Source organism: Hypanus sabinus, chromosome 16 (assembly GCF_030144855.1).
Source record: "Hypanus sabinus isolate sHypSab1 chromosome 16, sHypSab1.hap1, whole genome shotgun sequence".
NCBI classification, from domain to species: domain Eukaryota; kingdom Metazoa; phylum Chordata; class Chondrichthyes; order Myliobatiformes; family Dasyatidae; genus Hypanus; species Hypanus sabinus.
This window is the reverse complement of record NC_082721.1, coordinates 11,612,460-11,637,066: the sequence shown is the minus strand read 5'-3', so window position 1 is coordinate 11,637,066 and position 24,607 is coordinate 11,612,460. Positions and strand designations below refer to the sequence as shown.

The window sequence follows — 24,607 nt, the reverse complement described above, 5'->3', positions numbered from 1 at the left end:
TTCACTGCCCACATGAATCAGAAGAGTCATACATAGAATTTTTAAAATATGCTTAATTATAGATTAAACTTCAAGGAACTCAAGGAAACAATGTCTTCTATTTACAAAAGAACAGTTTAATATTTGGTAATGATATACAACAGTAATGCAATGTTTGAATAAACAGCATAATTAATAATGCTTCAGGATCAAAACTTCAAAACAAACTGTTTTAATGAGAAATTATCTCCATCTCGTGGTAACTGGTTAGTTATCTCCTTCTGAAAAAGCTTAGCAATAATAAAAAATTAAACCAAAATATGTGCAAAGTATGAGCTACTTTCTAGGTACTGTCACTGCTATGTAAAGCCCAGTTACACCAGGTTTCAGAACCTTGCTTACCTGGCTCCAAGAATGTGATACACAAAAGCATACTCAGGCTTGGATTTCTGAACAAATTCATAAAAAAGATACTTGGCCCATTTCTGACATCTCCCTCCCCTTTCTCAATCTCTGTCTCCATCTCTGGAGACAAACAGTCTACTGATATCTTTTATAAACCTACTGATTCCCATAGCTATTTTGATTATACCTCTTCTCAACAAGCCTCCTGTAAAAATGCTATTCCTTTTTTCAGTTCTTTGGTTGCTGCTGCATCTGTTCCAAAGGTGAGGCATTCCGTTCCAGGACACCAGAGATGCCCTTCTTCGAAGAGAGGAGTTTCCCTTCCTCCAAAATTGATGCTTCTCTCACCCATATCTCCTCCATTTCCCAGACATCTGTACTCACCCTATCTTCCCACCTCCTTTACAGGGATAAAAGTCCTCTTGTCATAACCTACCATCCCGTGAGCCTCCACATCCAACACGTCATTCTATGTAACTTCCAACATCTACATAGGAATTCTGCCACCACGAATCAACTTCCTGGCACTTATCCCTGCAAGTGGCCAAAGTGCTACACCTGTCCATTCACCTCCTCCATCACCTCCATTCAGATCCCCAAATAGTCCTTACAGGTGAGGCAGCACTTGACCTGCAAATCTTTTGGGGTCATCTACTGTATTCAGTACTCCTGATGTGGCCTTCTCTACATTGAGACCAGTTGTAAATTGGAGGACCGTTTTGTCAAGTACCTCCACTCCATCTGCCAAAAGCAAATTTCCGGATGGCCAAGCATTTTAATTCCTATTCCAATATGTTGGTCCACAGCCTCCTCTTGTGCCGCAATGATGCCACTCTCAGGGTGGAGGAACAATACCTTATATTTCATCTGCAAAGCCTCCAACCTGATAGCATGAGCATCAATTTCTCCTTCTGATAAATACTATTGCCCCTCCCCGTTCTTCTTTTCCCCATTCTGGCCTCTTACCTATTTTGATCTACCTATCAACTCCTCTTGGTTTCCCTCCTCCTTCCCCTTCTCCCATGATCCACTCTCCTTTCCTATCAGATTCCTTCCTCTCCAGCCCTCTATCTTTCATAGAACATAGAACAATACAGCACAGAACAGCCCCTTTGGCCCACAACGTTGTGCCGGCCCTTAAACCCTGCCTCCCATATAACTCTCCACCTTAAATTCCTCCATATACCTGTCTAGTAGTCTCCTAAGTTTCACTAGTGTATCTGCCTCCACCACTGACACAGGCAGTGCATTCCACGCACCAACCACTCTCTGAGTAAAAAAACCTTTCTCTAATATCCCCTTTGAACTTCCCTCCCCCTACCTTAAAGCCATGTCCTCTTGTACTGAGCAGTGGTGCCCTGGGGAAGAAGCACTGGCTATCTACTCAATCTATTCCTCTTAATATCTTGTACACCTCTATCAGGTGTTGGCACGTAGCCTAGTGGGCAAGGCATCGACTAGTAACCTGAAGGTCACTGGTTCGAGCCTCAGCTGAGGCAGTGAGTTTGTGTCCTTGAGCAAGGCACTTAACAACACATCGCTCTGCAACGTCACCGCTGCCAAGCTGCATGGGTCCTAGTGCCCTTCCCTTAGACAACATCAGTGGCATGGAGAGGGGAAGGCAGGGGAAGGCCTGCAGCTTGAGCAATTGTCGGTCTCCCATACAACCCTGCCCAGGCACAGATCCATGGTCTCTCGAGACTGATGGAGGCCACCACCACCTCAATCATGTCTCCTCTCATCCTCCTCTTCTCCAGAGAATAAAGCCCTAGCTCCCTTTATCTCTGATCATAATCCATACTCTCTAAGCCTGGTAAATCTCCTCTGTACCCTTTCCAATGCTTCCACATCCTTCCTATAGTGAGGCGACCAGAACTGGACACAGTACTCCAAGTGTGGCCTAACCAGAGTTTTATAGAGCTGCATCATTACCCCGCAACTCTTAAACTCTATCCCTCAACTTATGAAAGCTAACACTCCATAAGCTTTCTTAACTACCCTATCTACCTGTGAGGCAACTTTCAGGGATCTGTGGACATGTACCCCCAGATCCCTCTGCACCTCCACACTTCCAAGTATCTTGCCGTTTACTTTGTACTCTGCCTTGGAATTTGTCCTTCCAAAGTGTACCACCTCACACTTCTCCAGGTTGAACTCCATCTGCCACTTCTCAGCCCACTTCTGCACCCTATCAATATCTCTCTGCAATCTTCGGCAACCTTCACTCTATCCACACCACCACCAACCTTTGTGTCATCTGCAAACTTGCCAACCCACCCTTCTACCCCCCATATCCAGGTCATTAATAAAAATCACGAAAAATAAAGGTCCCAGAACAGATCCTTGTGGGACGCCACTAGTCACAACCCTTCAATCCAAATGTACTCCCTCCGCCACGACCCTCTGTTTTCTGCAGGCAAGCCAATTCTGAATCCACCTGGCCAAACTTCCCAGGATTCGATGCCTTCTAACTTTCTGAATAAGCCTGCTGTGTGGAACCTTGTCAAATGCCTCTGGCTAGGATCTTTACGTCCTTGTTGTCCACAGGAATGGTACTGGAGGACTAGGGGGAGGCTATCATTGATCACCTTCCAACCATCCTCCTTCCCCTTTCCCCACCTTTTTTATTCTGACGTCTTCCCCCTTCCTTTCCAGTGCTGAAGAAACGTCGACAGCTTATTCATCTCCATAGATGCTGCCTTGGCTGCCGAGTTCCTCCAGCATTTTGTGTGTGTTGCTTTGGATTTCCAGCATCTGCAGAATTTCTTGTGGTACTAAAGCTGGATGTTTGCTTTTGCATTAATTTCATTCTCAGCTTGTTCAAAGCAGTCAATCCAATGGCAAATAAAGCACTCAATTTCTGTAGCTGAAGATTTTTATCGTAAGGTAATTAATAGCTTACAGAATGAACAACTCAGTCAGGTCTGCCAACAGCATTCAACTGCCTTTTGAGCCATTTCCCTCATTTATTAAAAAATACTGGTCCCAGTTTTGAAAACTGCAGATTGGTTAAACTTTAAAAATAGCCGTTTGGTAAAATTATTCAGAATTCCATTATCCTATGCATACAAAAAAACCTCCTGATTACACAGATGGCAATTTTTCAAGATGCACATCCAACAGTGGAAAGCTGGCTGGTTTGTTTGGCTTCAGAAGGAAAAAAAAGTTTTATCCTTTTCATCCTCACAACCTTCATTAAAATTGAGCATGACAACGATTCTGAAAGATAAAGTGGTAATTTTAAGTTCAAAGTAAAATTTATTTTCAGAGTGCATAAGTATCTCCACATACAACCCTGAGATTCTTTTTCCTATGGGAATCTATAGAACAGTAACTATAAACAGGATCAATGAACAACAAACTGCAAATACAAATATAAATAAATAGCAATAAATAATAAGTATGAAATAACAAGTTAAAGAGTCCCTAAAGTGAGACCATTGGTTGTGGGAACACCAGAAGTAAAATAATTGTAAGAGCCTGATGGTTGAGGGGTAGTAACTGTTCTTGAACCTGGTGGTGTGAGTACTGAGTGTTCTTGCACCTTTTAGCTGATGGCAGCAGCAAGAAAGGAGCATGGCCTGGGTGGTGAGGATCCTTGATGATGGCTGCTGTTTTTCTATGGAAACATTTTTTGTAGATTACTCAATGGTTCAGAGGGCTTTATCCATGATGTACTGGACCAAAACTGCTATCTTTGGTAGGATTTTCCTTTCATTGGTATTCCCACATCAGGCAATAATGCAGCCAGTCAGCACACTTTCCACCACTCATCTATAGAAGTTTGCCAAGGTTTTTGATGACATGCCGAATTGTCACAGATTCCTGAGGAAGTAGTGGCACTGTTGTGCTTTCTTTGTAATAGTATTTATATGGGTCCAGGATAGCTTCTCTGAGATAGTGACACTCAGGAATTTAAAGTTACTGACCCTCTCCACCTCCTAGCCTCTGATGAATACTGGCTCATGGACCCCGAGTTTTACTTTCCTTGAACCCCTTAGTTCCTTGATCTTATTGACATTGAGTTGTTATTACACCAGTCTGCCAAATTTTCAATATCCCTCCTGTTTGCTGGTTCATCATCACCTTTGATATGGCCCACAACAGTGGTGTCATCAGCAAACTTATACATTGTGTTGGAACTGTACTTAACTACACAGTCATAGCTGTAAAGCAAGTAGAGCAGAGGGCTAAGCACATTTTAAAATCAAAAGTACATTTTCCCTCCAAATAACTATAAGCAAAGTAAACTTAAGTATTGGACATGGTGGAGGATTACAAATATCTGGGGATACGAATTGACAATAAACTGGACTGGTCAAAGAACACTGAGAACAAAGAACAAGAAGGGTCAGAGCCGTCTCTATTTCCTGAGGAGACTGAGGTCCTTTAACATCTGCCGGATGATGCTGAGGATGTTCTACAAGGCTGTGGTGGCCAGTGCTATCATGTTTGCTGTTGTGTGCTGGGGCAGCAGGCTGAGGGTAGCAGACACCAACAGAATCAACAAACTCAATCGTAAGGCCAGTGATGTTGTGGGGGTGGAACTGGACTCTCTGACGGTGGTGTCTGAAAAGAGGATGCTGTCCAACTTGCATGCCATCTTGGACAATGACTCCCATCCACACCTTAATGTACTAGTTAGGCACAGGAGTACATTCAGCCAGAGACTCATTCCACCGAGATGCAACACTGAGCGTCATAGGAAGTCATTCCTGCCTGTGGCCATCAAACTTTACAACTCCTCCCTCAGCGTCAGACACCTTGAGCCAATAGACAGGTCCTGGACTTATTTTCACTTGGCATGATTAAGTTATTATTATTGAATTATTTATGGTTTTATATTGCTATATTTCTACACTATTCTTGGTTGGTGCGGCTGTAACGAAACCCAATTTCCCTCGGGATCAATAAAGTATGTCTGTCTATCTGTATAATTAATATAACCTAGACAGATTGCCATGAATTCTGGTTAAAATTTTGTCTCAAAATTGTTACTAATTGTTTTTATCTTGTGTTACCTACAGCATTTTCAAAATACCTACAACATTTTGCATTCTTTTTAATCCTGGGTGCTAAAAAGCAGTACAGCTTTGTTAGTCTATTAAAACAAGATACAATTATTGATCTATGAGAAACTACATATCAATTGCTGCCTTGAGTATATGTACTTGGTGTCCAAACCTCCACAGCCTTTTCAGAAGATAAGTTCTTAAGATTTTAATACAGTTGGCCCTCCTTATCCACCGGTTCCACATGCACGGATTCGATAGGGAAAACCCGAAAGCTGAGCATTGTTCACCTTGCGACTCGTTCGTTCACTACTTGTGTTGTGAGCGAGAGGAAGGAGTTTAAGGCTAGTAAGGGATGGCTGACTAGCTATGTAAAACACTACAGCCTCAGATCACGGGAGAATCGGGATCGGCTGATGCCAAGGCGGCATCAGCGTTCCCAGAAGAGCTACGATGGTTCCGTCGGTACTGAACATGTACAGACTTCTTTTCCCTGTCATGATTCCCTAAACAATCCTGTATAACAACTATTTACATAGCTTTAGGTATTATAATTTATACCTAATATATTAGGTATTATTGATCTATATCATCAATCTAGAGATGATATAAAGTATACGGGAGGATGTGCGTAGGTTATATACATATACTACACCATTTTATATAAGGGACTTGAGCATCTGGACTTTTTTTGGTATCTGGGGGGGGGGGGGGGGGGTCGTGGAACTAATATCCAGCTGATAAGGAGGGCCAACTATATTGACAATCCACAGGATGAATTTTTCTCATTTGAGAAGAATACTTAATGTCATACTTTGAGAGATTGATTATAAATGGTTCAGTCAGGAAAAACTTCACGTTTTTTTTTCCTGCTGTATTTCAGGTGAGCTCCCATAATGATTTTAAATTAAAAACTCTAACATACATACTTTGGGAGGTCAAATGAAAAGGAGGAAGTGAACAGTTAATGGTAGTCCCCTTAATATCATAGAGGTACAGAGGGATATTGGGGGTCCAGGTCCAGATTTCACTGAAAGTGGCTATGGTGGGAAAGATTGTGTATGGAATGCATTCCTTCATTGGTAGGGGAGTTGAGTACAAGAGTAAAGAGTGATACAACTACACTAGTCAGAACCATTTGAGGTATTCTGAGCAGTTCTGGTTGCCCCATTATACAGGATGTGGAGACTGCAGTAAGGGCGCAGTGGAGGATTATCAGGACACTGCCTGGATTAGAGGGCATGAACTATAAAGAAAGGTTGGACAAAGTCGAATTGTTCTCCTGGACTGAAAGCTAAGTGGAGACCTAACCGAGGTTTTAAAATGGTGAGAGGCATAGATAGGGTAGACAGTCAGAATCTGCAGAAATGTCAAACATCAGAGGACATGCTTTCAAGGTTAGAGGGGGAAGTTTTAAAAGCAATATGAGAAGCAAATTTTTTTTAAAGTATAAATGCAGAGATTGGTAGGTCTCTGGAATAGGTTTCTAAGGTTAGTAGTGAAATTAAGCAGTTTGAAGATAAGTGACTTTCAGATAGACAGATCAATATGAGAGGAATGGATAATGCACAGGAAGAGGACATTTAATATAAATTGGCAACAAAATCTGAAAAACATAATGGACCAAATGGTCTGTCCAGTCAGTACTGTGTTATTTCTATACATTCACTTAATACTTCCTTGTGCAATTGGATTCTCAATTTCCTCACTTGCAGATCACAGTCAGTTCGGATTGGCAACAACATCTCCACGATTTCCATCAGCACAGATGCAGCACAAGACTGTGTGCTTAGCACCCAGCTCTACTCGCTTTACACTTCTTACTGTGTAAGCACAGATCCAATGCCATATTCACGTTTGCTGATGACACCACTGTCATATGCAGAATCGAAGGTTGTGACGAATCAGAATATACGAGGGAGACTGAAAATCTGGCTGGGTGGCGCCACAACTACAACCTCTTACTCAGTGTCAGAAAGACCAAGGAACTGATTATTGACTTCAGGAGGAGGACACCAGAAGTTCATGAGCCAGTTCTCCTCGGGGGATCAGCGGTGAAAGGGTCAGTGTTCCTCAGTGCTATCATTTCAGAGGACCTGTTCTGGACCCAGCATCCAAGTGTGAATACGAAAAAAGCAGCACCTTTCCTTCCTTTGGAGCTTGCAATGATTCTGCATACCATGTAAAACTTTGACAAACTTCTATAGATGTGTAGTGAAGAGTATATTGACTGGCTACATCATAGCCTAGTATGGAAACACCAATGCCCTTGAATGGAAAATTCAACAAAAAGTAGTGGACACAGCCCAGTCCATCACAGGTAAAACCCTTCCCACCACTGAGCACATCGACATGGAACGTTGTCGCAGGAAAGCAGCATCCATCATCTGGGACCCCCATCACCTTGGTCATGCTCTCTTCTTGCTATTGCCAAGAGGAAGTGGTACAGAAGCTTCAGGACTTGCACCACTAGGTTCAGGAACAGTTAGTAGCCCTCAAACATCAGGTTCTTGAACCAGAGTTGATAACTTAACCAACAGACTCATTATTTATTGTTTATTTATTTATCTTTCTTATTTTCAGTTTGGTGCTCTTTGCACATTGGTTGTCTTGTTGGGTGCAGGCTTTCATTGATTCAATTGTTTCTCTTGGATTAGCCATGTTTGCTGCAAGAAAATGAATCTCAGAGTTGTACATGGTGACATACATGCACTTTGATATTCAATTTACTTTGAACTTTGGGGACAACAGTAAAATTCCTCTATTACAGACCACATATTTCCTCTACCTGTACACAATATTCTACATTCTCAGAAGTGGCCTACATAATTTCAGGAAAACACTTTTATTCTTGCACTCAACTCTGCTTGCAAAAAAACCCCATCTTCTTCGCCTTTAAGACTGCCTACCAGCAAGTTAGTGCTTAGACACTAACACCATTCAATCTTTCTAAGCCTGCTGGTATTAAATTATCAGACGCCTCACCAACTAAAACTGCAAAACACTGGATTTTTTTTTATTATTTAGAGATACAGCGTGGAACAGGCCATTCCAACCTAATGAACTGCACCACCTAGTAACACACCAATTTAACCCTAGCCTAATCACAGGACAATTTACAATGACCAATTAACCTACTAAGCAGTACATCTTTGGACTGTGGGAGGAAACTCATGCGCACACGGGAAGTGCGTACAAGCTTTCTTAGAGGTCGCTGCAACTGAACTCTAAATCTGAGCTGTAAAAGGATTACGCTAACCACTGCACAACTATAGTGCCCCTTTTCTATGACTGCCAAAGTGGTAACCTCCACTTGATGTTTCAAGTGAGAAGATTTTCACAGAAGACTACTCATTTTCAAAAGAGAGAAAAAAATGAGTGCAGGAAAACAAACACAAACAAGGTGACATTTCTGGATAAAAAAAAATTGAGATCCTCCTTTGGTACTTGAAAACAAAGAAGGCAGGAAGTAAAGAACCTTCACAATGCTTATTTAGCTGTTCGGATTGAACTTTACACAGTGAATATCCAGGATAAAGTGTAGAATTCAGGATTCAGATTTATTTATTGATTGAGCATCAAAACATACAGTGACATACATCATTTGCATTAACAACCAATACAATATAAGTTCGTGCTGGGGGGGCAGCCCACAAGTGTTGTCACACATTCCAGCACCAACATAACATACACAAGGAAATCTGCAGATGATGGAAATTCAAGCAACACACAGAAAATGCTGGTGGAACGCAGCAGGCCAGGCAGCATCTACAGGAAGAAGCACTGTGGACGTTTTGGGCCAAGACTCTTCAGGAAAGATAGTAAGAGATTTGAAAGTAGGAGGGGGAGGGGGAAATGTGAAATGATAGGAGAAGACCAGAGGGGGTGGGGTGGAGCTGAGAGCCAGAAAGGTGATTGGCAAAAGGGATACAGAGCTGGAGAAGGGAAAGGATCATGAGACTGGAGGCCTCAGGAGAAAGAAAGAGGGAGAGGAGCACCAGAGAGAGATGGAGAACAGGCAGTGATGGGCAGAGAGAGAGAGAAAAAGAGGAGAGGAGAAAAAGAAAGAGAGGGGGGGAAACTAAATGTATCAGGGATGGGGTAAGAAGGGGAGAAGGGGCAATAATGGAAGTTAGAGAAGTCAACGTACATGCCATCAGGTTGGAGTCAAACACATCTCTCCCATTTCCGGCACATCTTCCATCACCCCATCCACCCGCCACCCCACTCAGGATAGGGTTCCCTTTGTCCTCACCTACCACCTCACCAGCCTCCAGGTCCAACGTATAATTCTCCATAACTTCCGCCATCTCCAACAGGATCCCACTATCAAGCACATCTTTCCCTCCTCTCCTCTTTCTGCTTTCCGCAGGGATCGCTCCCTACGCGACTCCCTTGTCCATTCATCCCCCCAATCCCTTCCCACCGATCTCCCTCCTGGCACTTATCCTTGTAAACAGAACAAGTGCTACATCTGCCCTTACACTTCCTCCATCACCACCATTCAGGGCCCCAGACAGTCCTTCCAGGTGAGGCGACACTTCACCTGTGAGTCGGCTGGTGTGGTATACTGCATCCGGTGCTCCCGGTGTGGCCTTTTATATATTGGTGAGACCCGACACAGACTGGGAGACCGTTTCACTTAACACCTACGCTCTGTCCACCAGAGAAAGCAGGATCTCCCAGTGGCCACACATTTTAATTCCATGTCCCATTCCCATTCTGATATGTCTACCCATGGCCTCCTCTACTGTCAAGATGAAGCCACACTCAGGTTGGAGGAACAACACCTTATATACCGTCTGGGTAGCCTCCAACCTGATGGCATGAACATTGACTTCTCTAACTTCCGTTAATGCTCCTCCTCCCCTTCTTACCCATCCCCGACATATTTAGTTTTTCTCCCCCTCCTCTTTTTTCCCTCTCTCTCTCTGCCCATCACTCTGCCTGTTCTCCATCTCCCTCTGGTGCTCCCCTCCCCCTTTCTTTCTCCCTAGGCATCCCGTCCCATGATCCTTTCCCTTCTCCAGCTCTGTATCCCTTTTGCCAATCAACTTTCCAGCTCTCAGCTTCACCCCACCCCCTCCAGTCTTCTCCTATCATTTCGCATTCCCCCCCCCCCCCAAACTTACAAATCTTTTACTATCTTTCCTTTCAGTTAGTCCTGACAAAGGGTCTAGGCCTGAAACGTCGGCAGAGCTTCTTCCTATAGATGCTGCCTGGCCTGCTGCGTTTCACCAGCATTTTGTGTGTGTTACCAACAGAACATGCCCACCATGTTTGGTAGGACAGAACACAGAACATAAAATGTGAAGATCAAAGAAACTAGCTACTTTTAAAACCAAGATAAACCAACACTGTTGCAAGTAGGTCAAGGGTGCTCCGACGGTCACATTATAGTTCTTTTTTCTTCATAAAATTGGTTTAACATGTAGCAGTCAAATTACCAAGAGATTTCCCACATTTAGAAATGTGGGAAAGGCAGAAAATAGAGGAAGTTCCCAGCCTATAGTTAAAGAGCAGGACAGCAAGAAATCTGGTGCACATTGGTTATTGCACTGATCCCATATTCAAAAATAAGTGAACCATACATGAATTTTAAGAAAGGTCTATTGTAGCTTTACGAATGAAACTTGCCGTAATAAAATTAACAGGCAATTAATCTACCATTTGCAGAAAAGACACACAAAGGATTGAATTCTACAGGAAATCTTTAACGGTTTAAGATGGCACTGGTGATGCCCAGTGAGAAGCAAATTACGAAACAAAGAAAACTACTAAACATCTTATTAATAACACTTCATTAATAATGACCACCGCAAACAATAAAGAGGTGCGCAGAGGTGGAGACAAAGGGGAGACATTCATGAGGAAAAGTCCTGATGTCTGATAGATTTAAGCGCAAGGCCAATTTGGAAAGGTCAGGTATGGGCCAAATTCTGGTGGCAGGGTCCAGGGCCCAGAGCTGTCCAAAAGGGAGGAATGACCTGATATTTGAACAATTTAAGCTTCAGGCCAGAATGAAAAAGGTCAGAATGTCTGGATCGACAGAGAGGGATGGGCCATATTTGCTTGCTGTTCTGCGATGTTTACTCAGCTCGTCACTGAACTGAAGCTGTAGCCTGCTCCAGCTGCAGCAATGCCTGGCTTTGTGACTTTTGTTAAACTCCAGTTCTGAATGCTGTTTGCTTACTTTAAGTGTTTGCAAGATTTTTTTCTCTCTGCGCATTGGATATTTGACAGTCTTTTTTTTAAAATGTGTTATTTTGGAGCTTCTTTGTTTTGTGACTGCCCGTAAGGAGACGAATCGCAAAGCTGTTTAATGTATACATACTTTGATGATAAATGCACTTTGAACTTTGCTCACAAGTTGCTTTTCAGGAAACAAGAACATTTTGAAGAGTGAGACTTGTTGAAAGGTGACACTCTTTTCAATGCACTTCAGTAAAACTCAGGACATTTACCTATCTGAAATTCTATTCATCAACAGACTAGCTTATCCCAAAGTATTCCCTTCCAAGCTTTTACGAAGTTATATTATTATATCCTCAGTCCGATCTAGCGACAGTAAAACATTAGGATTTACTTTGAAATTCCAGTTAATTGATATCCAAAGTAGATATAGGACAGTTGTCAAAAGGCAGATTTTCAGACACACAGAAGAACAATATTATCAATATTTGCAGGTGAAATTTTAGAAGAACAACCATCCCAGAAAATTCAGCAATTATATATCATAGCAATGGACAATCAACCAATGTAACTTATAAAAGGAAAATGCAATCATCTTGAACAAAATTAAATGTAATATATTTTAAACGCTCGTTTAAAAATAGCCAGTCAATCTTTTGCAGTTCGGCAAATAGGCATATTTCCACAAGTCATATTGGCATTAATGTGGTTTTTGGATTACTACTTGCATTACACAGGCCATGTTGACTACAGCACGACTGCAATTAGGAAAACTGATTTTAAATTGTGCCACAACTTTCTACTATTTGAAGTTTCTCTGGAAAATAACTATTGCATTATGCAAAACTAGCAGTTTGCTAAAACTTCTATTATTTGATGATTCTCTAAAGAAATCCTGACCTATCAACAGATTTATGATAATGCACAATGAACTCAGAATATAATCACAAATTTATCTAGCTATATTGTAAACAGAAAAACATCATTGTGTCATACAGAAGCTGCAAGGCATCGGACCACAAGACACTACAGAGATTAGTAAAACCCACTGAGAGGATCACTTGGGTCTCGCTCTCCTCTTATTTGTGATATTTACCAGGAGCATTGTATACGAAGGACCTGAAGCATTATTGAGGATCACTATTACCCATCTCACAATCTCTCTGACCCACCACTGTAAGGAAGGAAGTACAAGACCATCAGGACTAGGACTGCCAGGCTGAGTAACAGCTTCCTCCTCGAGGATAGGAGACTAATGAATCCCCTGCTACCACCGAGGTCTCCTCACTAGGACAAAGAGCTGTTTACTGTTTTTTTTAAACTGTTTACCAATGTGGCACACTTCACATGCATTTAGAATTTTATTTTATTAACTTATTTGTGGTAATATTGTCATGTCTGCTGTGTGTGATATATATGTTGTGGATCAGTAGTCTATGGGAAGTCAAGTCAAGTCAGTCCTGACGAAGGGTCTCAGCCCGAAGCGTTGACTGCTCGTTTCAACAGATGCTGCCCGACCTGCTAAGTTCCTACAGCTTGTTTGGACGTGTTGAAGTCAAATCAAGTCACTTTTATTGTCACTTCGACCATAACTGCTGGTACAGTACATAGTAAAAATGAGACGACGTTTTTCAGGACCATGGTGGTACATGACACAGTACAAAAACTAGACCAAACTATGTAAAAAACAACACAGAGGGAAAAAAAACAACTGCACTAGACTACAGACCTACCCAGGACTGCATAAAGTGCACAAAACAGTGTTGGCATTACAATAAATAATAATGATGGTCTTGGACAGAGTACATCATCAATGCACTTGCTTGCGTAGCTGATGATGTAAGTTGGTTTGTTTGGTTGTAGTGTTACGAATGTGCCGCAACTCTGAGGGGCCGAAGGGTACAAAGTCGCCCCCTCCTTTTTGAGAATCGCAAGATCGCTATTAATTCAGGTCTGGGACCCAGGAAATGAGAGAGAAACGTCCAGAATACACAGGGTTTGGAATGTGTCCTGGTCTCAGCGAAACAAAACCACTGATAACAGCTATTGTCTCTTGGAGACGGAATTGTGTATTGAGTACTGTACTATTCATTGAAGCCCCTCAGGGGATGACCAGAGTGGGTTGGTTGAGGGATTGCATCATCCTAACCTGATTGACATCTGAGACCCCGTGAGTAAGGATAAAAGAGGGTCTGGGGAACAACCCCTTTAGACGCACAAGGAGAAACTCTAGAAATCCCGTGACAGCGTTTAATAGCGACAGCCGGTGGGGGGCCCGTGTGCGTCCTCCCTTGCCTGGGTTGGCAGGCTCACCACGGAAGAACGGCTTAGCTAAAGGAGAGGCCATGCGTGAACGGCCACACCAACGGGACTCCTGACAGATTGAAATCATAAAAGGAAAGCCGGCAAGTTTTTCTCCCAAAACTCTCTCTCTCTCCAACCATTGCAACCCAGCGGTTCCCAAAGGCTGCAGCCTGCATGAACTGAGTGAACTTTATATTTCCATCGGACAATACGTTATCCCGTAGACAACGATAGAGCTTATTTCTTATTGATTATTATTTTACCCGCACTTTTAGATTTAGTATTGACAACGTATATTATCTGTATATTTGCATTGATATTATTTTTGTGTATGTTTACTAATAAATACTGTTAAAAATAGTATCATCAGACTTCAACAGACCTCTCTATCTTTGCTGGTAAGTGACCCAGTTACGGGGTTCGTAACAATAGGTATATACGTACAGTCAGATGATAATAAACTTGGAACTTCAGATTTGTAACGCTAAATTTTCCCCATGAAATAAAATAATGCACTACTCCTGAGTTCCTTAGCAAGACCACAACTTCCATTCATATACACAACATACATAACCAAAACATCCCAAGACTGAGGTTATCAGGAATATTATCAAACAAAAAACTGACACCAAGTCATAAGTGAACCACTGACACAAATGATCCGAGACTTGGACAGAGGTAGATTTTAGGCATTGTCCTAAAAGAGGAAAAGAAACGCAGAGAGATGATGCAAGGAATTTCCAGAACTCCAGATATATACTAGGAACACTAGAGGGAGCAATTAAATTTGGGGACATTCAGATGTTCAGAATTACAGGGGGTAAAGAACTAAAAGTGGCCATTGATTTAGATAGATGTGAACCAGAAGTGTTATTTCCAAACAAAAAAAGAGTATTTTAAAAACAAGATCCTCAATGTTGATGAGCAAAGGGATCCTGGGGTCCAAGTTCATCGCTTGCTGAAAGTGGCTACACAGTAGATAGAGTGTTTAAGAAGGTATATGGGCATGCTTGCTTTCATTAGGCCAGGCATTGACTTTAAAAGTCCAGGAAGTTATGTTGCAGCTTTATAAAACTCGAGTTCAGCCACTAATGGAATATTGCATATGGTTCTGGTCGCCTCATTATGGGAAGGATGTCGAAACTTTGAAGAAGCTACAGAAGAGATGCACTGAGACGTTGCCTGGATTAGAGGGCACGTGTGATAACAAGAGGACAGACTTGGGTTGTTTTCTCTGGAGCGGCGGAAACTGAGGGGAGATCTCAGAGGTTCGTAAGAGGCAAAGACAGAGTACACAGACAATACCTTTTTCCAAGGGTTGAAATGTCTAATACCAGAGGGCATGTATTGAAGGTGAGAGGGGATAATTTCAAGGGAGATGTGAGGGGGCAAATTGATCTTTTTTTTAAACACAGAGTGGTGGGCGATTGGAATGCACTGTTGGGGTGGTGGTAGAGGCAGAAGCACCGAGACTTTAAAAGGATGTCTAGATAGACACAAGTTTGGAAGGATATGGGTATTGTGTAGGCAGAAGAGATTAGCTTAGTTAGCCATTTGATTACTCATTTAATTAGATCAGCACAATATTGTGGACTGAAGGGCCTGTTCCTGTGCTGTACTGTTCTATGTTCTAAGATGTTGGCTAACAAGTACAGGGAGTGAGTGAGCAAGACTTCGAAGCAAATTAGAATATGGGCAGTTTTAGACAAATAAAGGCCTACAGAGAGTACACCAGTTAAATCAGTCAGCAGTTTATACTGAAAGTAGAATGGCCTGGTAGAGCTTCATGTAGCCTGGGAGATTCATTGCCTGCCATATCTGCTAAAGAGTACCAATTAGATTGGAGGAAAGTTGTCAATGTACAGAGTTCACTGTGAATATCAATCATGCAAACATGGTATAAACCCAAATGGATCACAACAACAGATATATTAACAATTTATGACAATTAAGGATCAAATTTCATCCCATTCTAACTCTAGGGCATAAGGTAGCATAATTTCCAGCAAAGTCTACTTCACTAATTTTTCTAACCTGATTTTCTTCCAGATCAGTATTATTACCAAGCCAAAAACCCACATGTTTGCCACCCCCAATCTGAGAGAAGCCTAATAAAACTATATTAGTAGGTTTCCTAACAGTTACTAGTTTGGTTAACTGAGGACTATAAATGTCCAATACAATCTAAACCTGGCCCAAAGAGTCATTTGCAAGATACTTTTAAAGATGGACAAATAAAGCAAAGCTTCAAAAAAAAACAACAGATCACATAAATTACATTTGCCAAAAAAGCAATCTCTGCCTCCTTTGTGGAATTGATGATTTATCAGTCTAGTACTAAGTACTTCACCAAATGTGTCAGAAGAAAACATTATTTTAATGAGGCTTATCCCAACAGAAAACTTCAAAAACAATGAAGCTTTTGTGACAACTTCAGAATTGTTCTTCACCTTCTGAGCAGAGATGAGGGCCTTCATTTGACAAACAAACTGGATTGACAACATTTGAAAATGTGACTAAGATATCAACAGCTCATCAACTGCATAATTTTCAAAAGATCCTCAATTTACAAAACCCAAGGAAATTGAATAAACTAACTTTCAATCACGAACCACAGGAAAAGTTTGTTATATGTGCGAGTGAAGTCAAAGCCAGAATAAATCAAGACAACCACAAATGGGATTATTCAGGTGAAAATACTACTAACAGAAACAACTATTTACAGCATCAATTTCATTTGAAATGCCTTTTAAAATAGCAGAGGGACGATTAAGCATTGAGTGTGCTATACCCACACAAATGAAGTACAATTTCAGTGGCACCCAAGTACCAGAAATGCCCATGCAATGTATGATATTGAAGGCCACAGTGTAAACAACATTATAACTCAGACCAAGCTGCTATGAAATTACTATATTGCTTAATTTGAGTATGAGGGCAATATATAGGTAACAACATACCCGGTACTGTAAAATCCTGAGTATAAATTATTTCATTCTCCACATCTTCACTGTACAGATCTTCTTCATCTTCATTATAACCATGCAAGTCTTCCAGGTAAGGCACCACTGTCATACTTCTCCATTTGTCCTTGGTCTCTGGGCTTGGAGGAATAGGAACAGGATTTTCTGTCTGAGGATGTTTTTTTCGAAACCAACTGGAAATTTCAAGAAGAAAATAATATTACTTTTGTTGAAACTGATGACATTGCAGGTTTCTGTATCTTTCCTCTTCTCATCACCTACCCATCCTAATACACTGATAGAGCTTTGCCATTTCCAAAACAGAGCAATTCATTTATATTAAAATGATCAGTCCTTACTTAAAACTTGCATTGAAAAAGAAGCAACCTAGCAGTATAATGAAAAGAATTACACTAAGTAACCAGAAAATTGGTAAGACTTAAGGAACCTTAAGGAAAATTTCTTAGTAACTCAATAATCCAGTTTTGAAAGCTATTTTTAGCATTGCAATAATATGAAGCCAACTGCAACAAAAATGTGAAATTCAAATGCAGAATGTCTATTTTCAGTTAACGTCCTCATTTCTTGTCTGCTTAGTTCAAAAAACAATGCCTCAAAAAGGCATCATCCATCATTAAGGATTAACTTCACCCAGGACATGCTCTCTTATGACTATCAGAGAGAAGGTAAAGGAGCCTGAAGACACATACTCAACATTTTAGGAACAGTTACTTCCCCTCCATCATCAGATTTCTGAACGGACAATGAACTGACACAAGAACACTAGCTCACTATTTTTGAAGTACTTAATTACTTCAATTTTTCATTTATATATTTCTTAATGCAATTTGTAATTTTTAATGTATTGCACCAGCGAACAACAAATTTCATGACACGTAGTGATATTAACTCTGATTCTGATTCAATCTAAAGAGCAGCTAATAACTTTAAAACTTTTAAGATCAGGTGGGAATATAGCTCAGATTTCAAAATATGATACTTCATAATTCTCCAAATTCAGGCTAATCAGCTCTTTCCATTGATTCTAACCAGCAACTTTCTGATTTTGACACTCTCCCAGTCAATAGAAATATTTTCAGAGTCAGAAAAGAGGGCAGCATGGAAACAGGTCACTACTTCCAAACTGACTAATGGGCATCTATCTGTATTAATCGCATCTTCCAACAATTGAGACACTGAAGCCCATCATCTTCAATGCCTAGGCATTTCAAGCAATCACTTCAACACCTCTTTTAAGTGCTGTTAAGTGCCGCTTCAGCTACCTTCTTTGGATCTTCAACTTTAAAATCTTCCTTTCAACTCCTCTGAAGAGTGACAGAACCTGACTGCCAATTCTCCACAACAGCTGAATAACCTTTGTTTCAAAGCCTGAAGAGAGATGGTACTAGTGTGCTTGAAGAACAAAATTCCCTTTTTAAACCTAAAGTTCAAATTGAAACTTATGCCATTCACCTCTCTTTGTAACATCACCTATAACTAATCCTAACATTCATGCTTGAAAGGCTCATGGCAATCACATTGTAAAGCTGATTTTGGGAAGAATCAAGTGATTGTTGAATGATTTTTCTTAATTGTTTAAAAGAATATTGGGATCTCTCCATGTTATTGCTAACTGCATCAACCCCACAATGGAGGGAGAGTGGAAGAATAAGAAAATCAGCCATGTAAGGGATCTATATTTTCTTTCACAAGTTTAAGCTGCACAATCTCATGATGAAATGGTTATGCTCTGCACTTCTTCCTCCCAAAGAGTAACACTTACATTTGAGAAAAGAACAGATTTAACACACACACACACACACACACACACACGACGGAAAGTAGAACACTATTTTTGGATGTACACTTGAAGAAGATTATTTTAGTAAATAACAAGAAAACAAAACAGCACTACATAAAGATTTTAAGCAAGTTTTGTTTCATCATTTGTCTACAATTAGCATTTCAAACATCTTCCTTTCTTGTCAGAAGCACAAAAATTCCCTGGAGGGTAAATTAGAGTACTCTAACCCGCTCCCTTTGAGTGCTAACATCAATTTGACATCTCGTGCAAGACTCCTTCATTTTCTAGTCGCTCACTGTAATGCCTCATCGACTAATTCATTCACCCTTGGGCTGACATCCCTCACACAGGAAGTCAGTGATTTTAAAAGTCTTCTCTTATTTAGGGACCTGTACAACCAGCTGAATTTTGATGTACTGTAAGCACAATAATTAAGCATTTATTTTTCAAGCAAAAGACACTATTCTACATATTTTCCTGACAATAGTTATACAAATACTTACAATTCCAAATATGAATGTAAGGTAAGTTATAGAAAATATGCGCATATAGGCTTTGCAAGTTGTAAAACACAGATACACTGGAATTATGGTTCAATTCAAGAGCTATATTCTGAGGATTAGTGCCAGGCTTTAGATGTTTCAGAAATGAGAGGGAGGGAGGCAAAAGATGTGGGGGCATTGCACTGATGATCAGAGATAGTGTCACAGCTGCAGAAAAGGAGGAAGTGATGGAGGGGTTGTCTATAGAGTCTCTGTGGGTGGAAGTTAGGAATAGAAAGGGGTCAAATACTCTACTGGGGATTTTTTTTATATAGACCACCCAGTAGTAACAGGGGCATCGAGGAGCAGATAGGGAGACAGATTCTGGAACGGAGTAATAATAACAGGGCTGTGGTGGTGGAGGATTTTGATTTCCCAAATATTGATTGGCATCTCCCTAGAGTGAGGGGTTTAGATAGGGTGGAGTTTGTTAGGTGTGTTCAGGAAGGTTTCTTGACACAATAAGCCTACAAGAGGATCTTGTATTGGGAAATTGATCTGGTATTGGGAAATTAACCTGGTCAGGTGTCAGATCTCTCAGTTGGAGAGCATTTTAGAGATAGTGATCACAATTCTATCTCCTTTACCATATTATTGGAGAGGGATAGGAACAGACAATTTAGGGAAACATTTAACTGGAGTAAGGGGAAATATGAGGCTATCAGGCAGGAACTTGGAAACATAAATTGGAAACAGATGTTCTCAGGGAAACATACGGAAGAAAGGTGGCAAACGTTCAGGGGATATTTGTGTGGGGTTCTGCATAGGTACATTCCAATGAGACAGGGAAAGGATGGTAGGGTACAGGAACCGTGGTGTACAAAGGCCATTGAAAATCTAGTCAAGAAGAAGAGCTTACGAAAGGTTAAAAAAAAAACTAGGTAATGATAGAGATCTAGAAGATTATAAGGCTAACAGGAAGAAGCTTAAGAATGAAATTAGGAGAGCCAGAAGGAGCCATAAGAAAGCCTTGGCGGACAGGATTAAGGAAAATGCCAAGGCATTCTACAAGTATGTTAAGAACAAGAGGATAAGATGTGAGAGAATAGGACCAATCAAGTGTGACAGTGGAGAAGTGTGTATGGAACTGGAGGAGATTGCTGAAGTACTTAATGAATACTTTGCTTCAGTATTCTCTACAGAAAAGGATGTTGGCGATTGTAAGGATGACTTACAGCGGACTACTTGAGCATGTAGATATTAAGGAAGAGAATGTGCTAGAGCTTTTGGAAAGCATCAAGTTGGATAAGTCACCAGGACCAGATGAGATGTACCCCAGGCTACTGTGGGAAGCGAGGGAGGAGATTGCTGTGCCTCTGGCAATGATTTTTGCATCATCAGTGGGGACAAGCAAAGTTCTGGAGGACTGGAGGGTTGTGGATGTTGTTCCCTTATTCAAGAAAGGGAATAGAGGCAGCCCAGGAAATTATAGACCAGTGAGTCTTACTTCAGCAGTTGGTAAGTTGATGGAGAAGTCCTGAGAGGCAGGATTTATGAATATTTGGAGAGCCATATAATTATGAATAGTCACCATGGCTTTGTCAAAGGCAGGTCATGCATTACAAGCCTGACTGAATTTTTTGAGGGTGTGACTAAACACACTGATCAACGAAGAGCAGGTACCCCTTACAAGGCTTATTGAGAAAGTAAGGAGGGGGTTCCGGTGACGTCATCGTCAAGAATGGCAGCTTAAGTCACTAGCTCCTCCGGAAAAAATGCATATTAAGCCCCGTTATTCCATCAAATATAATATTTTTTGAAAAATATTTGAACTGAAAAGAGGGGCAAGAATGGGGAAAAGGAACGGAAATTTGAAAAGCGACACTGTGGAGCCTGCGTCCGAGAGGAGTGCAGCGAGCGGCGCTTCGACCTGACCGCGTGCTAGCGAGGCGGCTACTGGACCTCATTCAGGTGAAGCGGCGAATATCTTCGAAATCCTGAAAGAAATAATGGAGGTCCAGAAAGAAATAAAGCAGCAGCTCCGGGATATTAAGGCAGAGCTCCCAGCGTTAATTAAAAAACAGCGGTGGCAGAGACTTGAATCGAGAAGGTGAAAGATCGCATTCAAAATGTGGAACGGATACTGAGTAAGATAATAAAAATATTACATCATCAAGAAGGTAAACTGTTTGACCTGCAGGGAAGATCACGGCAGAAAAATATCAGAATCTACAACGTTCCCAAAGAAGCGGAGGGCTCATGTATGACGGAGTTTGTCGAAAAGCTACTGCGGGATGCGCTGGATATTCCCTCGGTTATGAAGCTGGAAATCAAGAGGACGCACCGCGCGCTGGTTCCGAAACCTACCCAGGACAGAAAGCCACGCTCTATAATAATTAAATTCCTTTGGTATAGCACCAAGATGCAGATTCTACAAAGGGCCTGGGGTAAGAAGAAAGTGTTTTTCGACAATAAATTAATATATTTCGACCAAGATTCCCCCCCCCCCCCCCCCCCCCCCCGGCGGTCCTGCAGAAACGCAAAGAATACTCTGAAGTAAAGCAAGTACTAAAGTAAAATAAGATTAGATTTCAAACTCCATACCCTGCTAAACTTTGAGTGTTTTATGACAACGGGACGCAGTTGTACCAGACGGTGGAAGAGGCAACTACAGACATGAAGGCCAGAGGTTTCCCTGTCAGTGTCACCAAAATGAGGGAAAGCCTGACTGAGGAACTGTCCCGCTCCGCTTGGGAAATAGTGCGAGAATCGAGAAGGCAGGAGACGGGAGGAGGCCGAGAGAAATATATCAGGAAGAGACCGGGAGTTTCCCAGAGACAGTCCTCACCCCCTTCAGAAGATCCATAAGGTTTAGCTAACTTTAAAAATGTTGAGAAGCTGAATGAAAGCAAAAGTACACAGTGATATACTTATCTTGAGAAATACTTATTATAATGTGGATTTTATATTACTTAGTTGTTATTCTTTATTCGCTCACTTACTCCTTTTTCCCCACCAAAATGAGTATATATATATATATATATATATATATATATATACACACACATATGTAATGTGTGTGTGTGTGTGTGTGTGTGTGTGTGAGTACGTGCGTATATATATATATATATATATATATAAGGAGTACACAGGGAAATCTTTTCTGTGTAATGGATTTGTTCACTGACTTTTATGAATACTGCATTGAGGGCCCTCAACTCACAAGTAGGAAGGGGTTATCCCCCACAGCTAAACATTTTCTCTAGCTCAATGCAGGGTCATCTACTAGTGATCTCAGCCTTGGAATCACACGTTCGTTGCCATTTTTGTTATTATCTGCATTTCTTGGTTCTTATTTGTTCAGGGAGTAGATCGATTAAGTTTTATTCTAATTTCAATGGTACATTGACAAATAAATACAGAATGCTAAGGACAAGGTAAAATTCATTTCCTTTAATGTCAATGGGCTATTAAATCCAATCAAACCTAAGAGAATTTTATCCAATTTGGAACAATTTGATTCATACTGGGAAAAATGGTTTAACTAAATAATGCCTCATAGGCCTGACTTTATTCTCACAAATCAATGAATCTGTTGTAAAAACAAAAGATCACTCCCTACTTGTACACAGGTCTTCCCTTTTGCTTGTTTTTTTCTCTCCATTCTTTTCTATAAGTGTGTACCTCAGATAAATACTTTGTGGAGATTTGTGACATATATGATTATATGATATATATATGTACAATGTCTGAAACACATCTTATGGAAATGTTTGTTTGATGATGAACTTCAATAAAAAAAAATTACAGAAAAAAAAGAGAAAGTAAGGAGGCATGGGATCCAAGGGGATCTTGCTTTGTGAATCTGGAACCGGCTTGCCCACAGAAGATAAAGAGTGGCTGTAGACGGGTCATATTCTGCATGGAATATGGTGACCAGTGGTGTGTCTCAGGATCTGTTCTGGCAACTGTATTCTTCGTGATTTTTATAAATGACATGGATGAGGAAGTGGAGGGTGGGTTAGTAAATTTTCTAATGACACAAAGGTTGGGGGTGTTGTGGATAGCATGGAGGGCTGTCAAGGTTACAGCCTGACATTGACAGGATGTAAAACTGGCCTGAGAAGTGGCAGATGGAGTTCAACCCAGTTAAGTGTGAGGTGGTACATTTTGGTAGGTCAAATATGATGGCAGAATATAGTATTAATGGTAAGACTCTCAGCAGCGTGAAGGATCAGAGGGATCTTGGGGTCCGAGTCCATAGGACACTCAAAGCTACTGTGTAGGTTGATTCTGTGGTAAAGAGGCATACAGTGCATTGGCCTTCATCAATCGAATTTAAAAGCCAAGAGGTAATGTTGCAGCTATATAGAACCTGGTCAGACCCCACTTGGAGTACTGTGTTCAATTCTGATCGCCTCACTACAGGAAGGATGTGGAAACCATAGAAAGGGTGCAGAGGAAATTTTCAAGCATGTTGCCTGGACTGGGGAGCATGCCTTATGAGAATGTGTTGAGTGAACTCAGCCTTTTCTCCTTGGAGCGACGGAGGATGAGAGGTGACCTGATAGAAGTGTACAAGATAATGAGAGACATTGATCATGTGGATAGTCAGAGGCTTTTCCCCAGGGCTGAAATGGCTAGCACGAGGGGGCATAGTTTTAAGGTGCTTGGAAGTAGGTACAGTGGAGATGTCAGGGGTAAGCTTCCTTATGCAGAGTGTGGTGAGTGTGCCGGCAGTGGTGGAGACGGATATGATAGGGTCTTTTAAGAGACTCCTGGATAGGTACATGGAGCTTAGATAAATAGAGGACAATGGGTAACCCTAGGTAATTTCTAATGGACATGTCCAGCACAGCTTTGTGGGCCAAAGGGCCTTATCGTGCTATAGGTTTTCTATGCTTCTATGTTCTTCTATGACTGCTGATGAAAACTGGAATTGATTCTCTTAAAATTTAAATGACTGGAGGAGTATATGATTGTGCTGTTTAAAATGAAGGGATATGATAGATAAAGAGAAACAATTTTATTTGATGAAGCAATCGGAGCAAGGAGTTATCATTAACCTATAGCTAGGTCAGTTGGGAATGAAATTGTGGAACAAATTTGCCACATAATGAGAAAAAGCAAGAATTTCGTGAAGGATGGAGATACCAATTCAGTTGTAATTTTAGATGTCAAGGCCAAATTTTGTCATTAGATAAATGTTATCAGGGAATACAGGCAGATAAATGAAGTTGTAGAAAAGGCTGAAAGATCTGTAAGGCTTACTCCATTTACTAAACAGAAGAGATTCTGCTGATGCAGATCTTGAGCAACAGACACAAAATGCTGGAGGAATTCAGCAGGTCAGGCAGCACCTATAAAGAGGAATAAACAGTTGTTTCAGGCCGAGATCCTTCATCAGTACTGCAAAGGAAAGGCAAAAGAAGCCAGAAATAGGAAGATAAAGGGAGGGAAAGGAGT

The 24,607-nt window shown here is 41.2% G+C and overlaps 1 protein-coding gene across 2 annotated transcripts in view; it reads right to left on the bottom strand.

Moving 5' to 3' along the window:
- stk11 (serine/threonine kinase 11) overlaps positions 1-24,607 on the bottom strand; it is a 144,227-nt gene that overhangs the window by 57,892 nt on the left and 61,728 nt on the right. For both annotated transcript variants that reach the window (XM_059991140.1, XM_059991138.1), the window contains exon 8: positions 16,853-17,049. In XM_059991140.1, the coding sequence (XP_059847123.1) occupies positions 16,853-17,049 (197 nt within the window). The remainder of the gene's footprint in view (positions 1-16,852; positions 17,050-24,607) is intronic.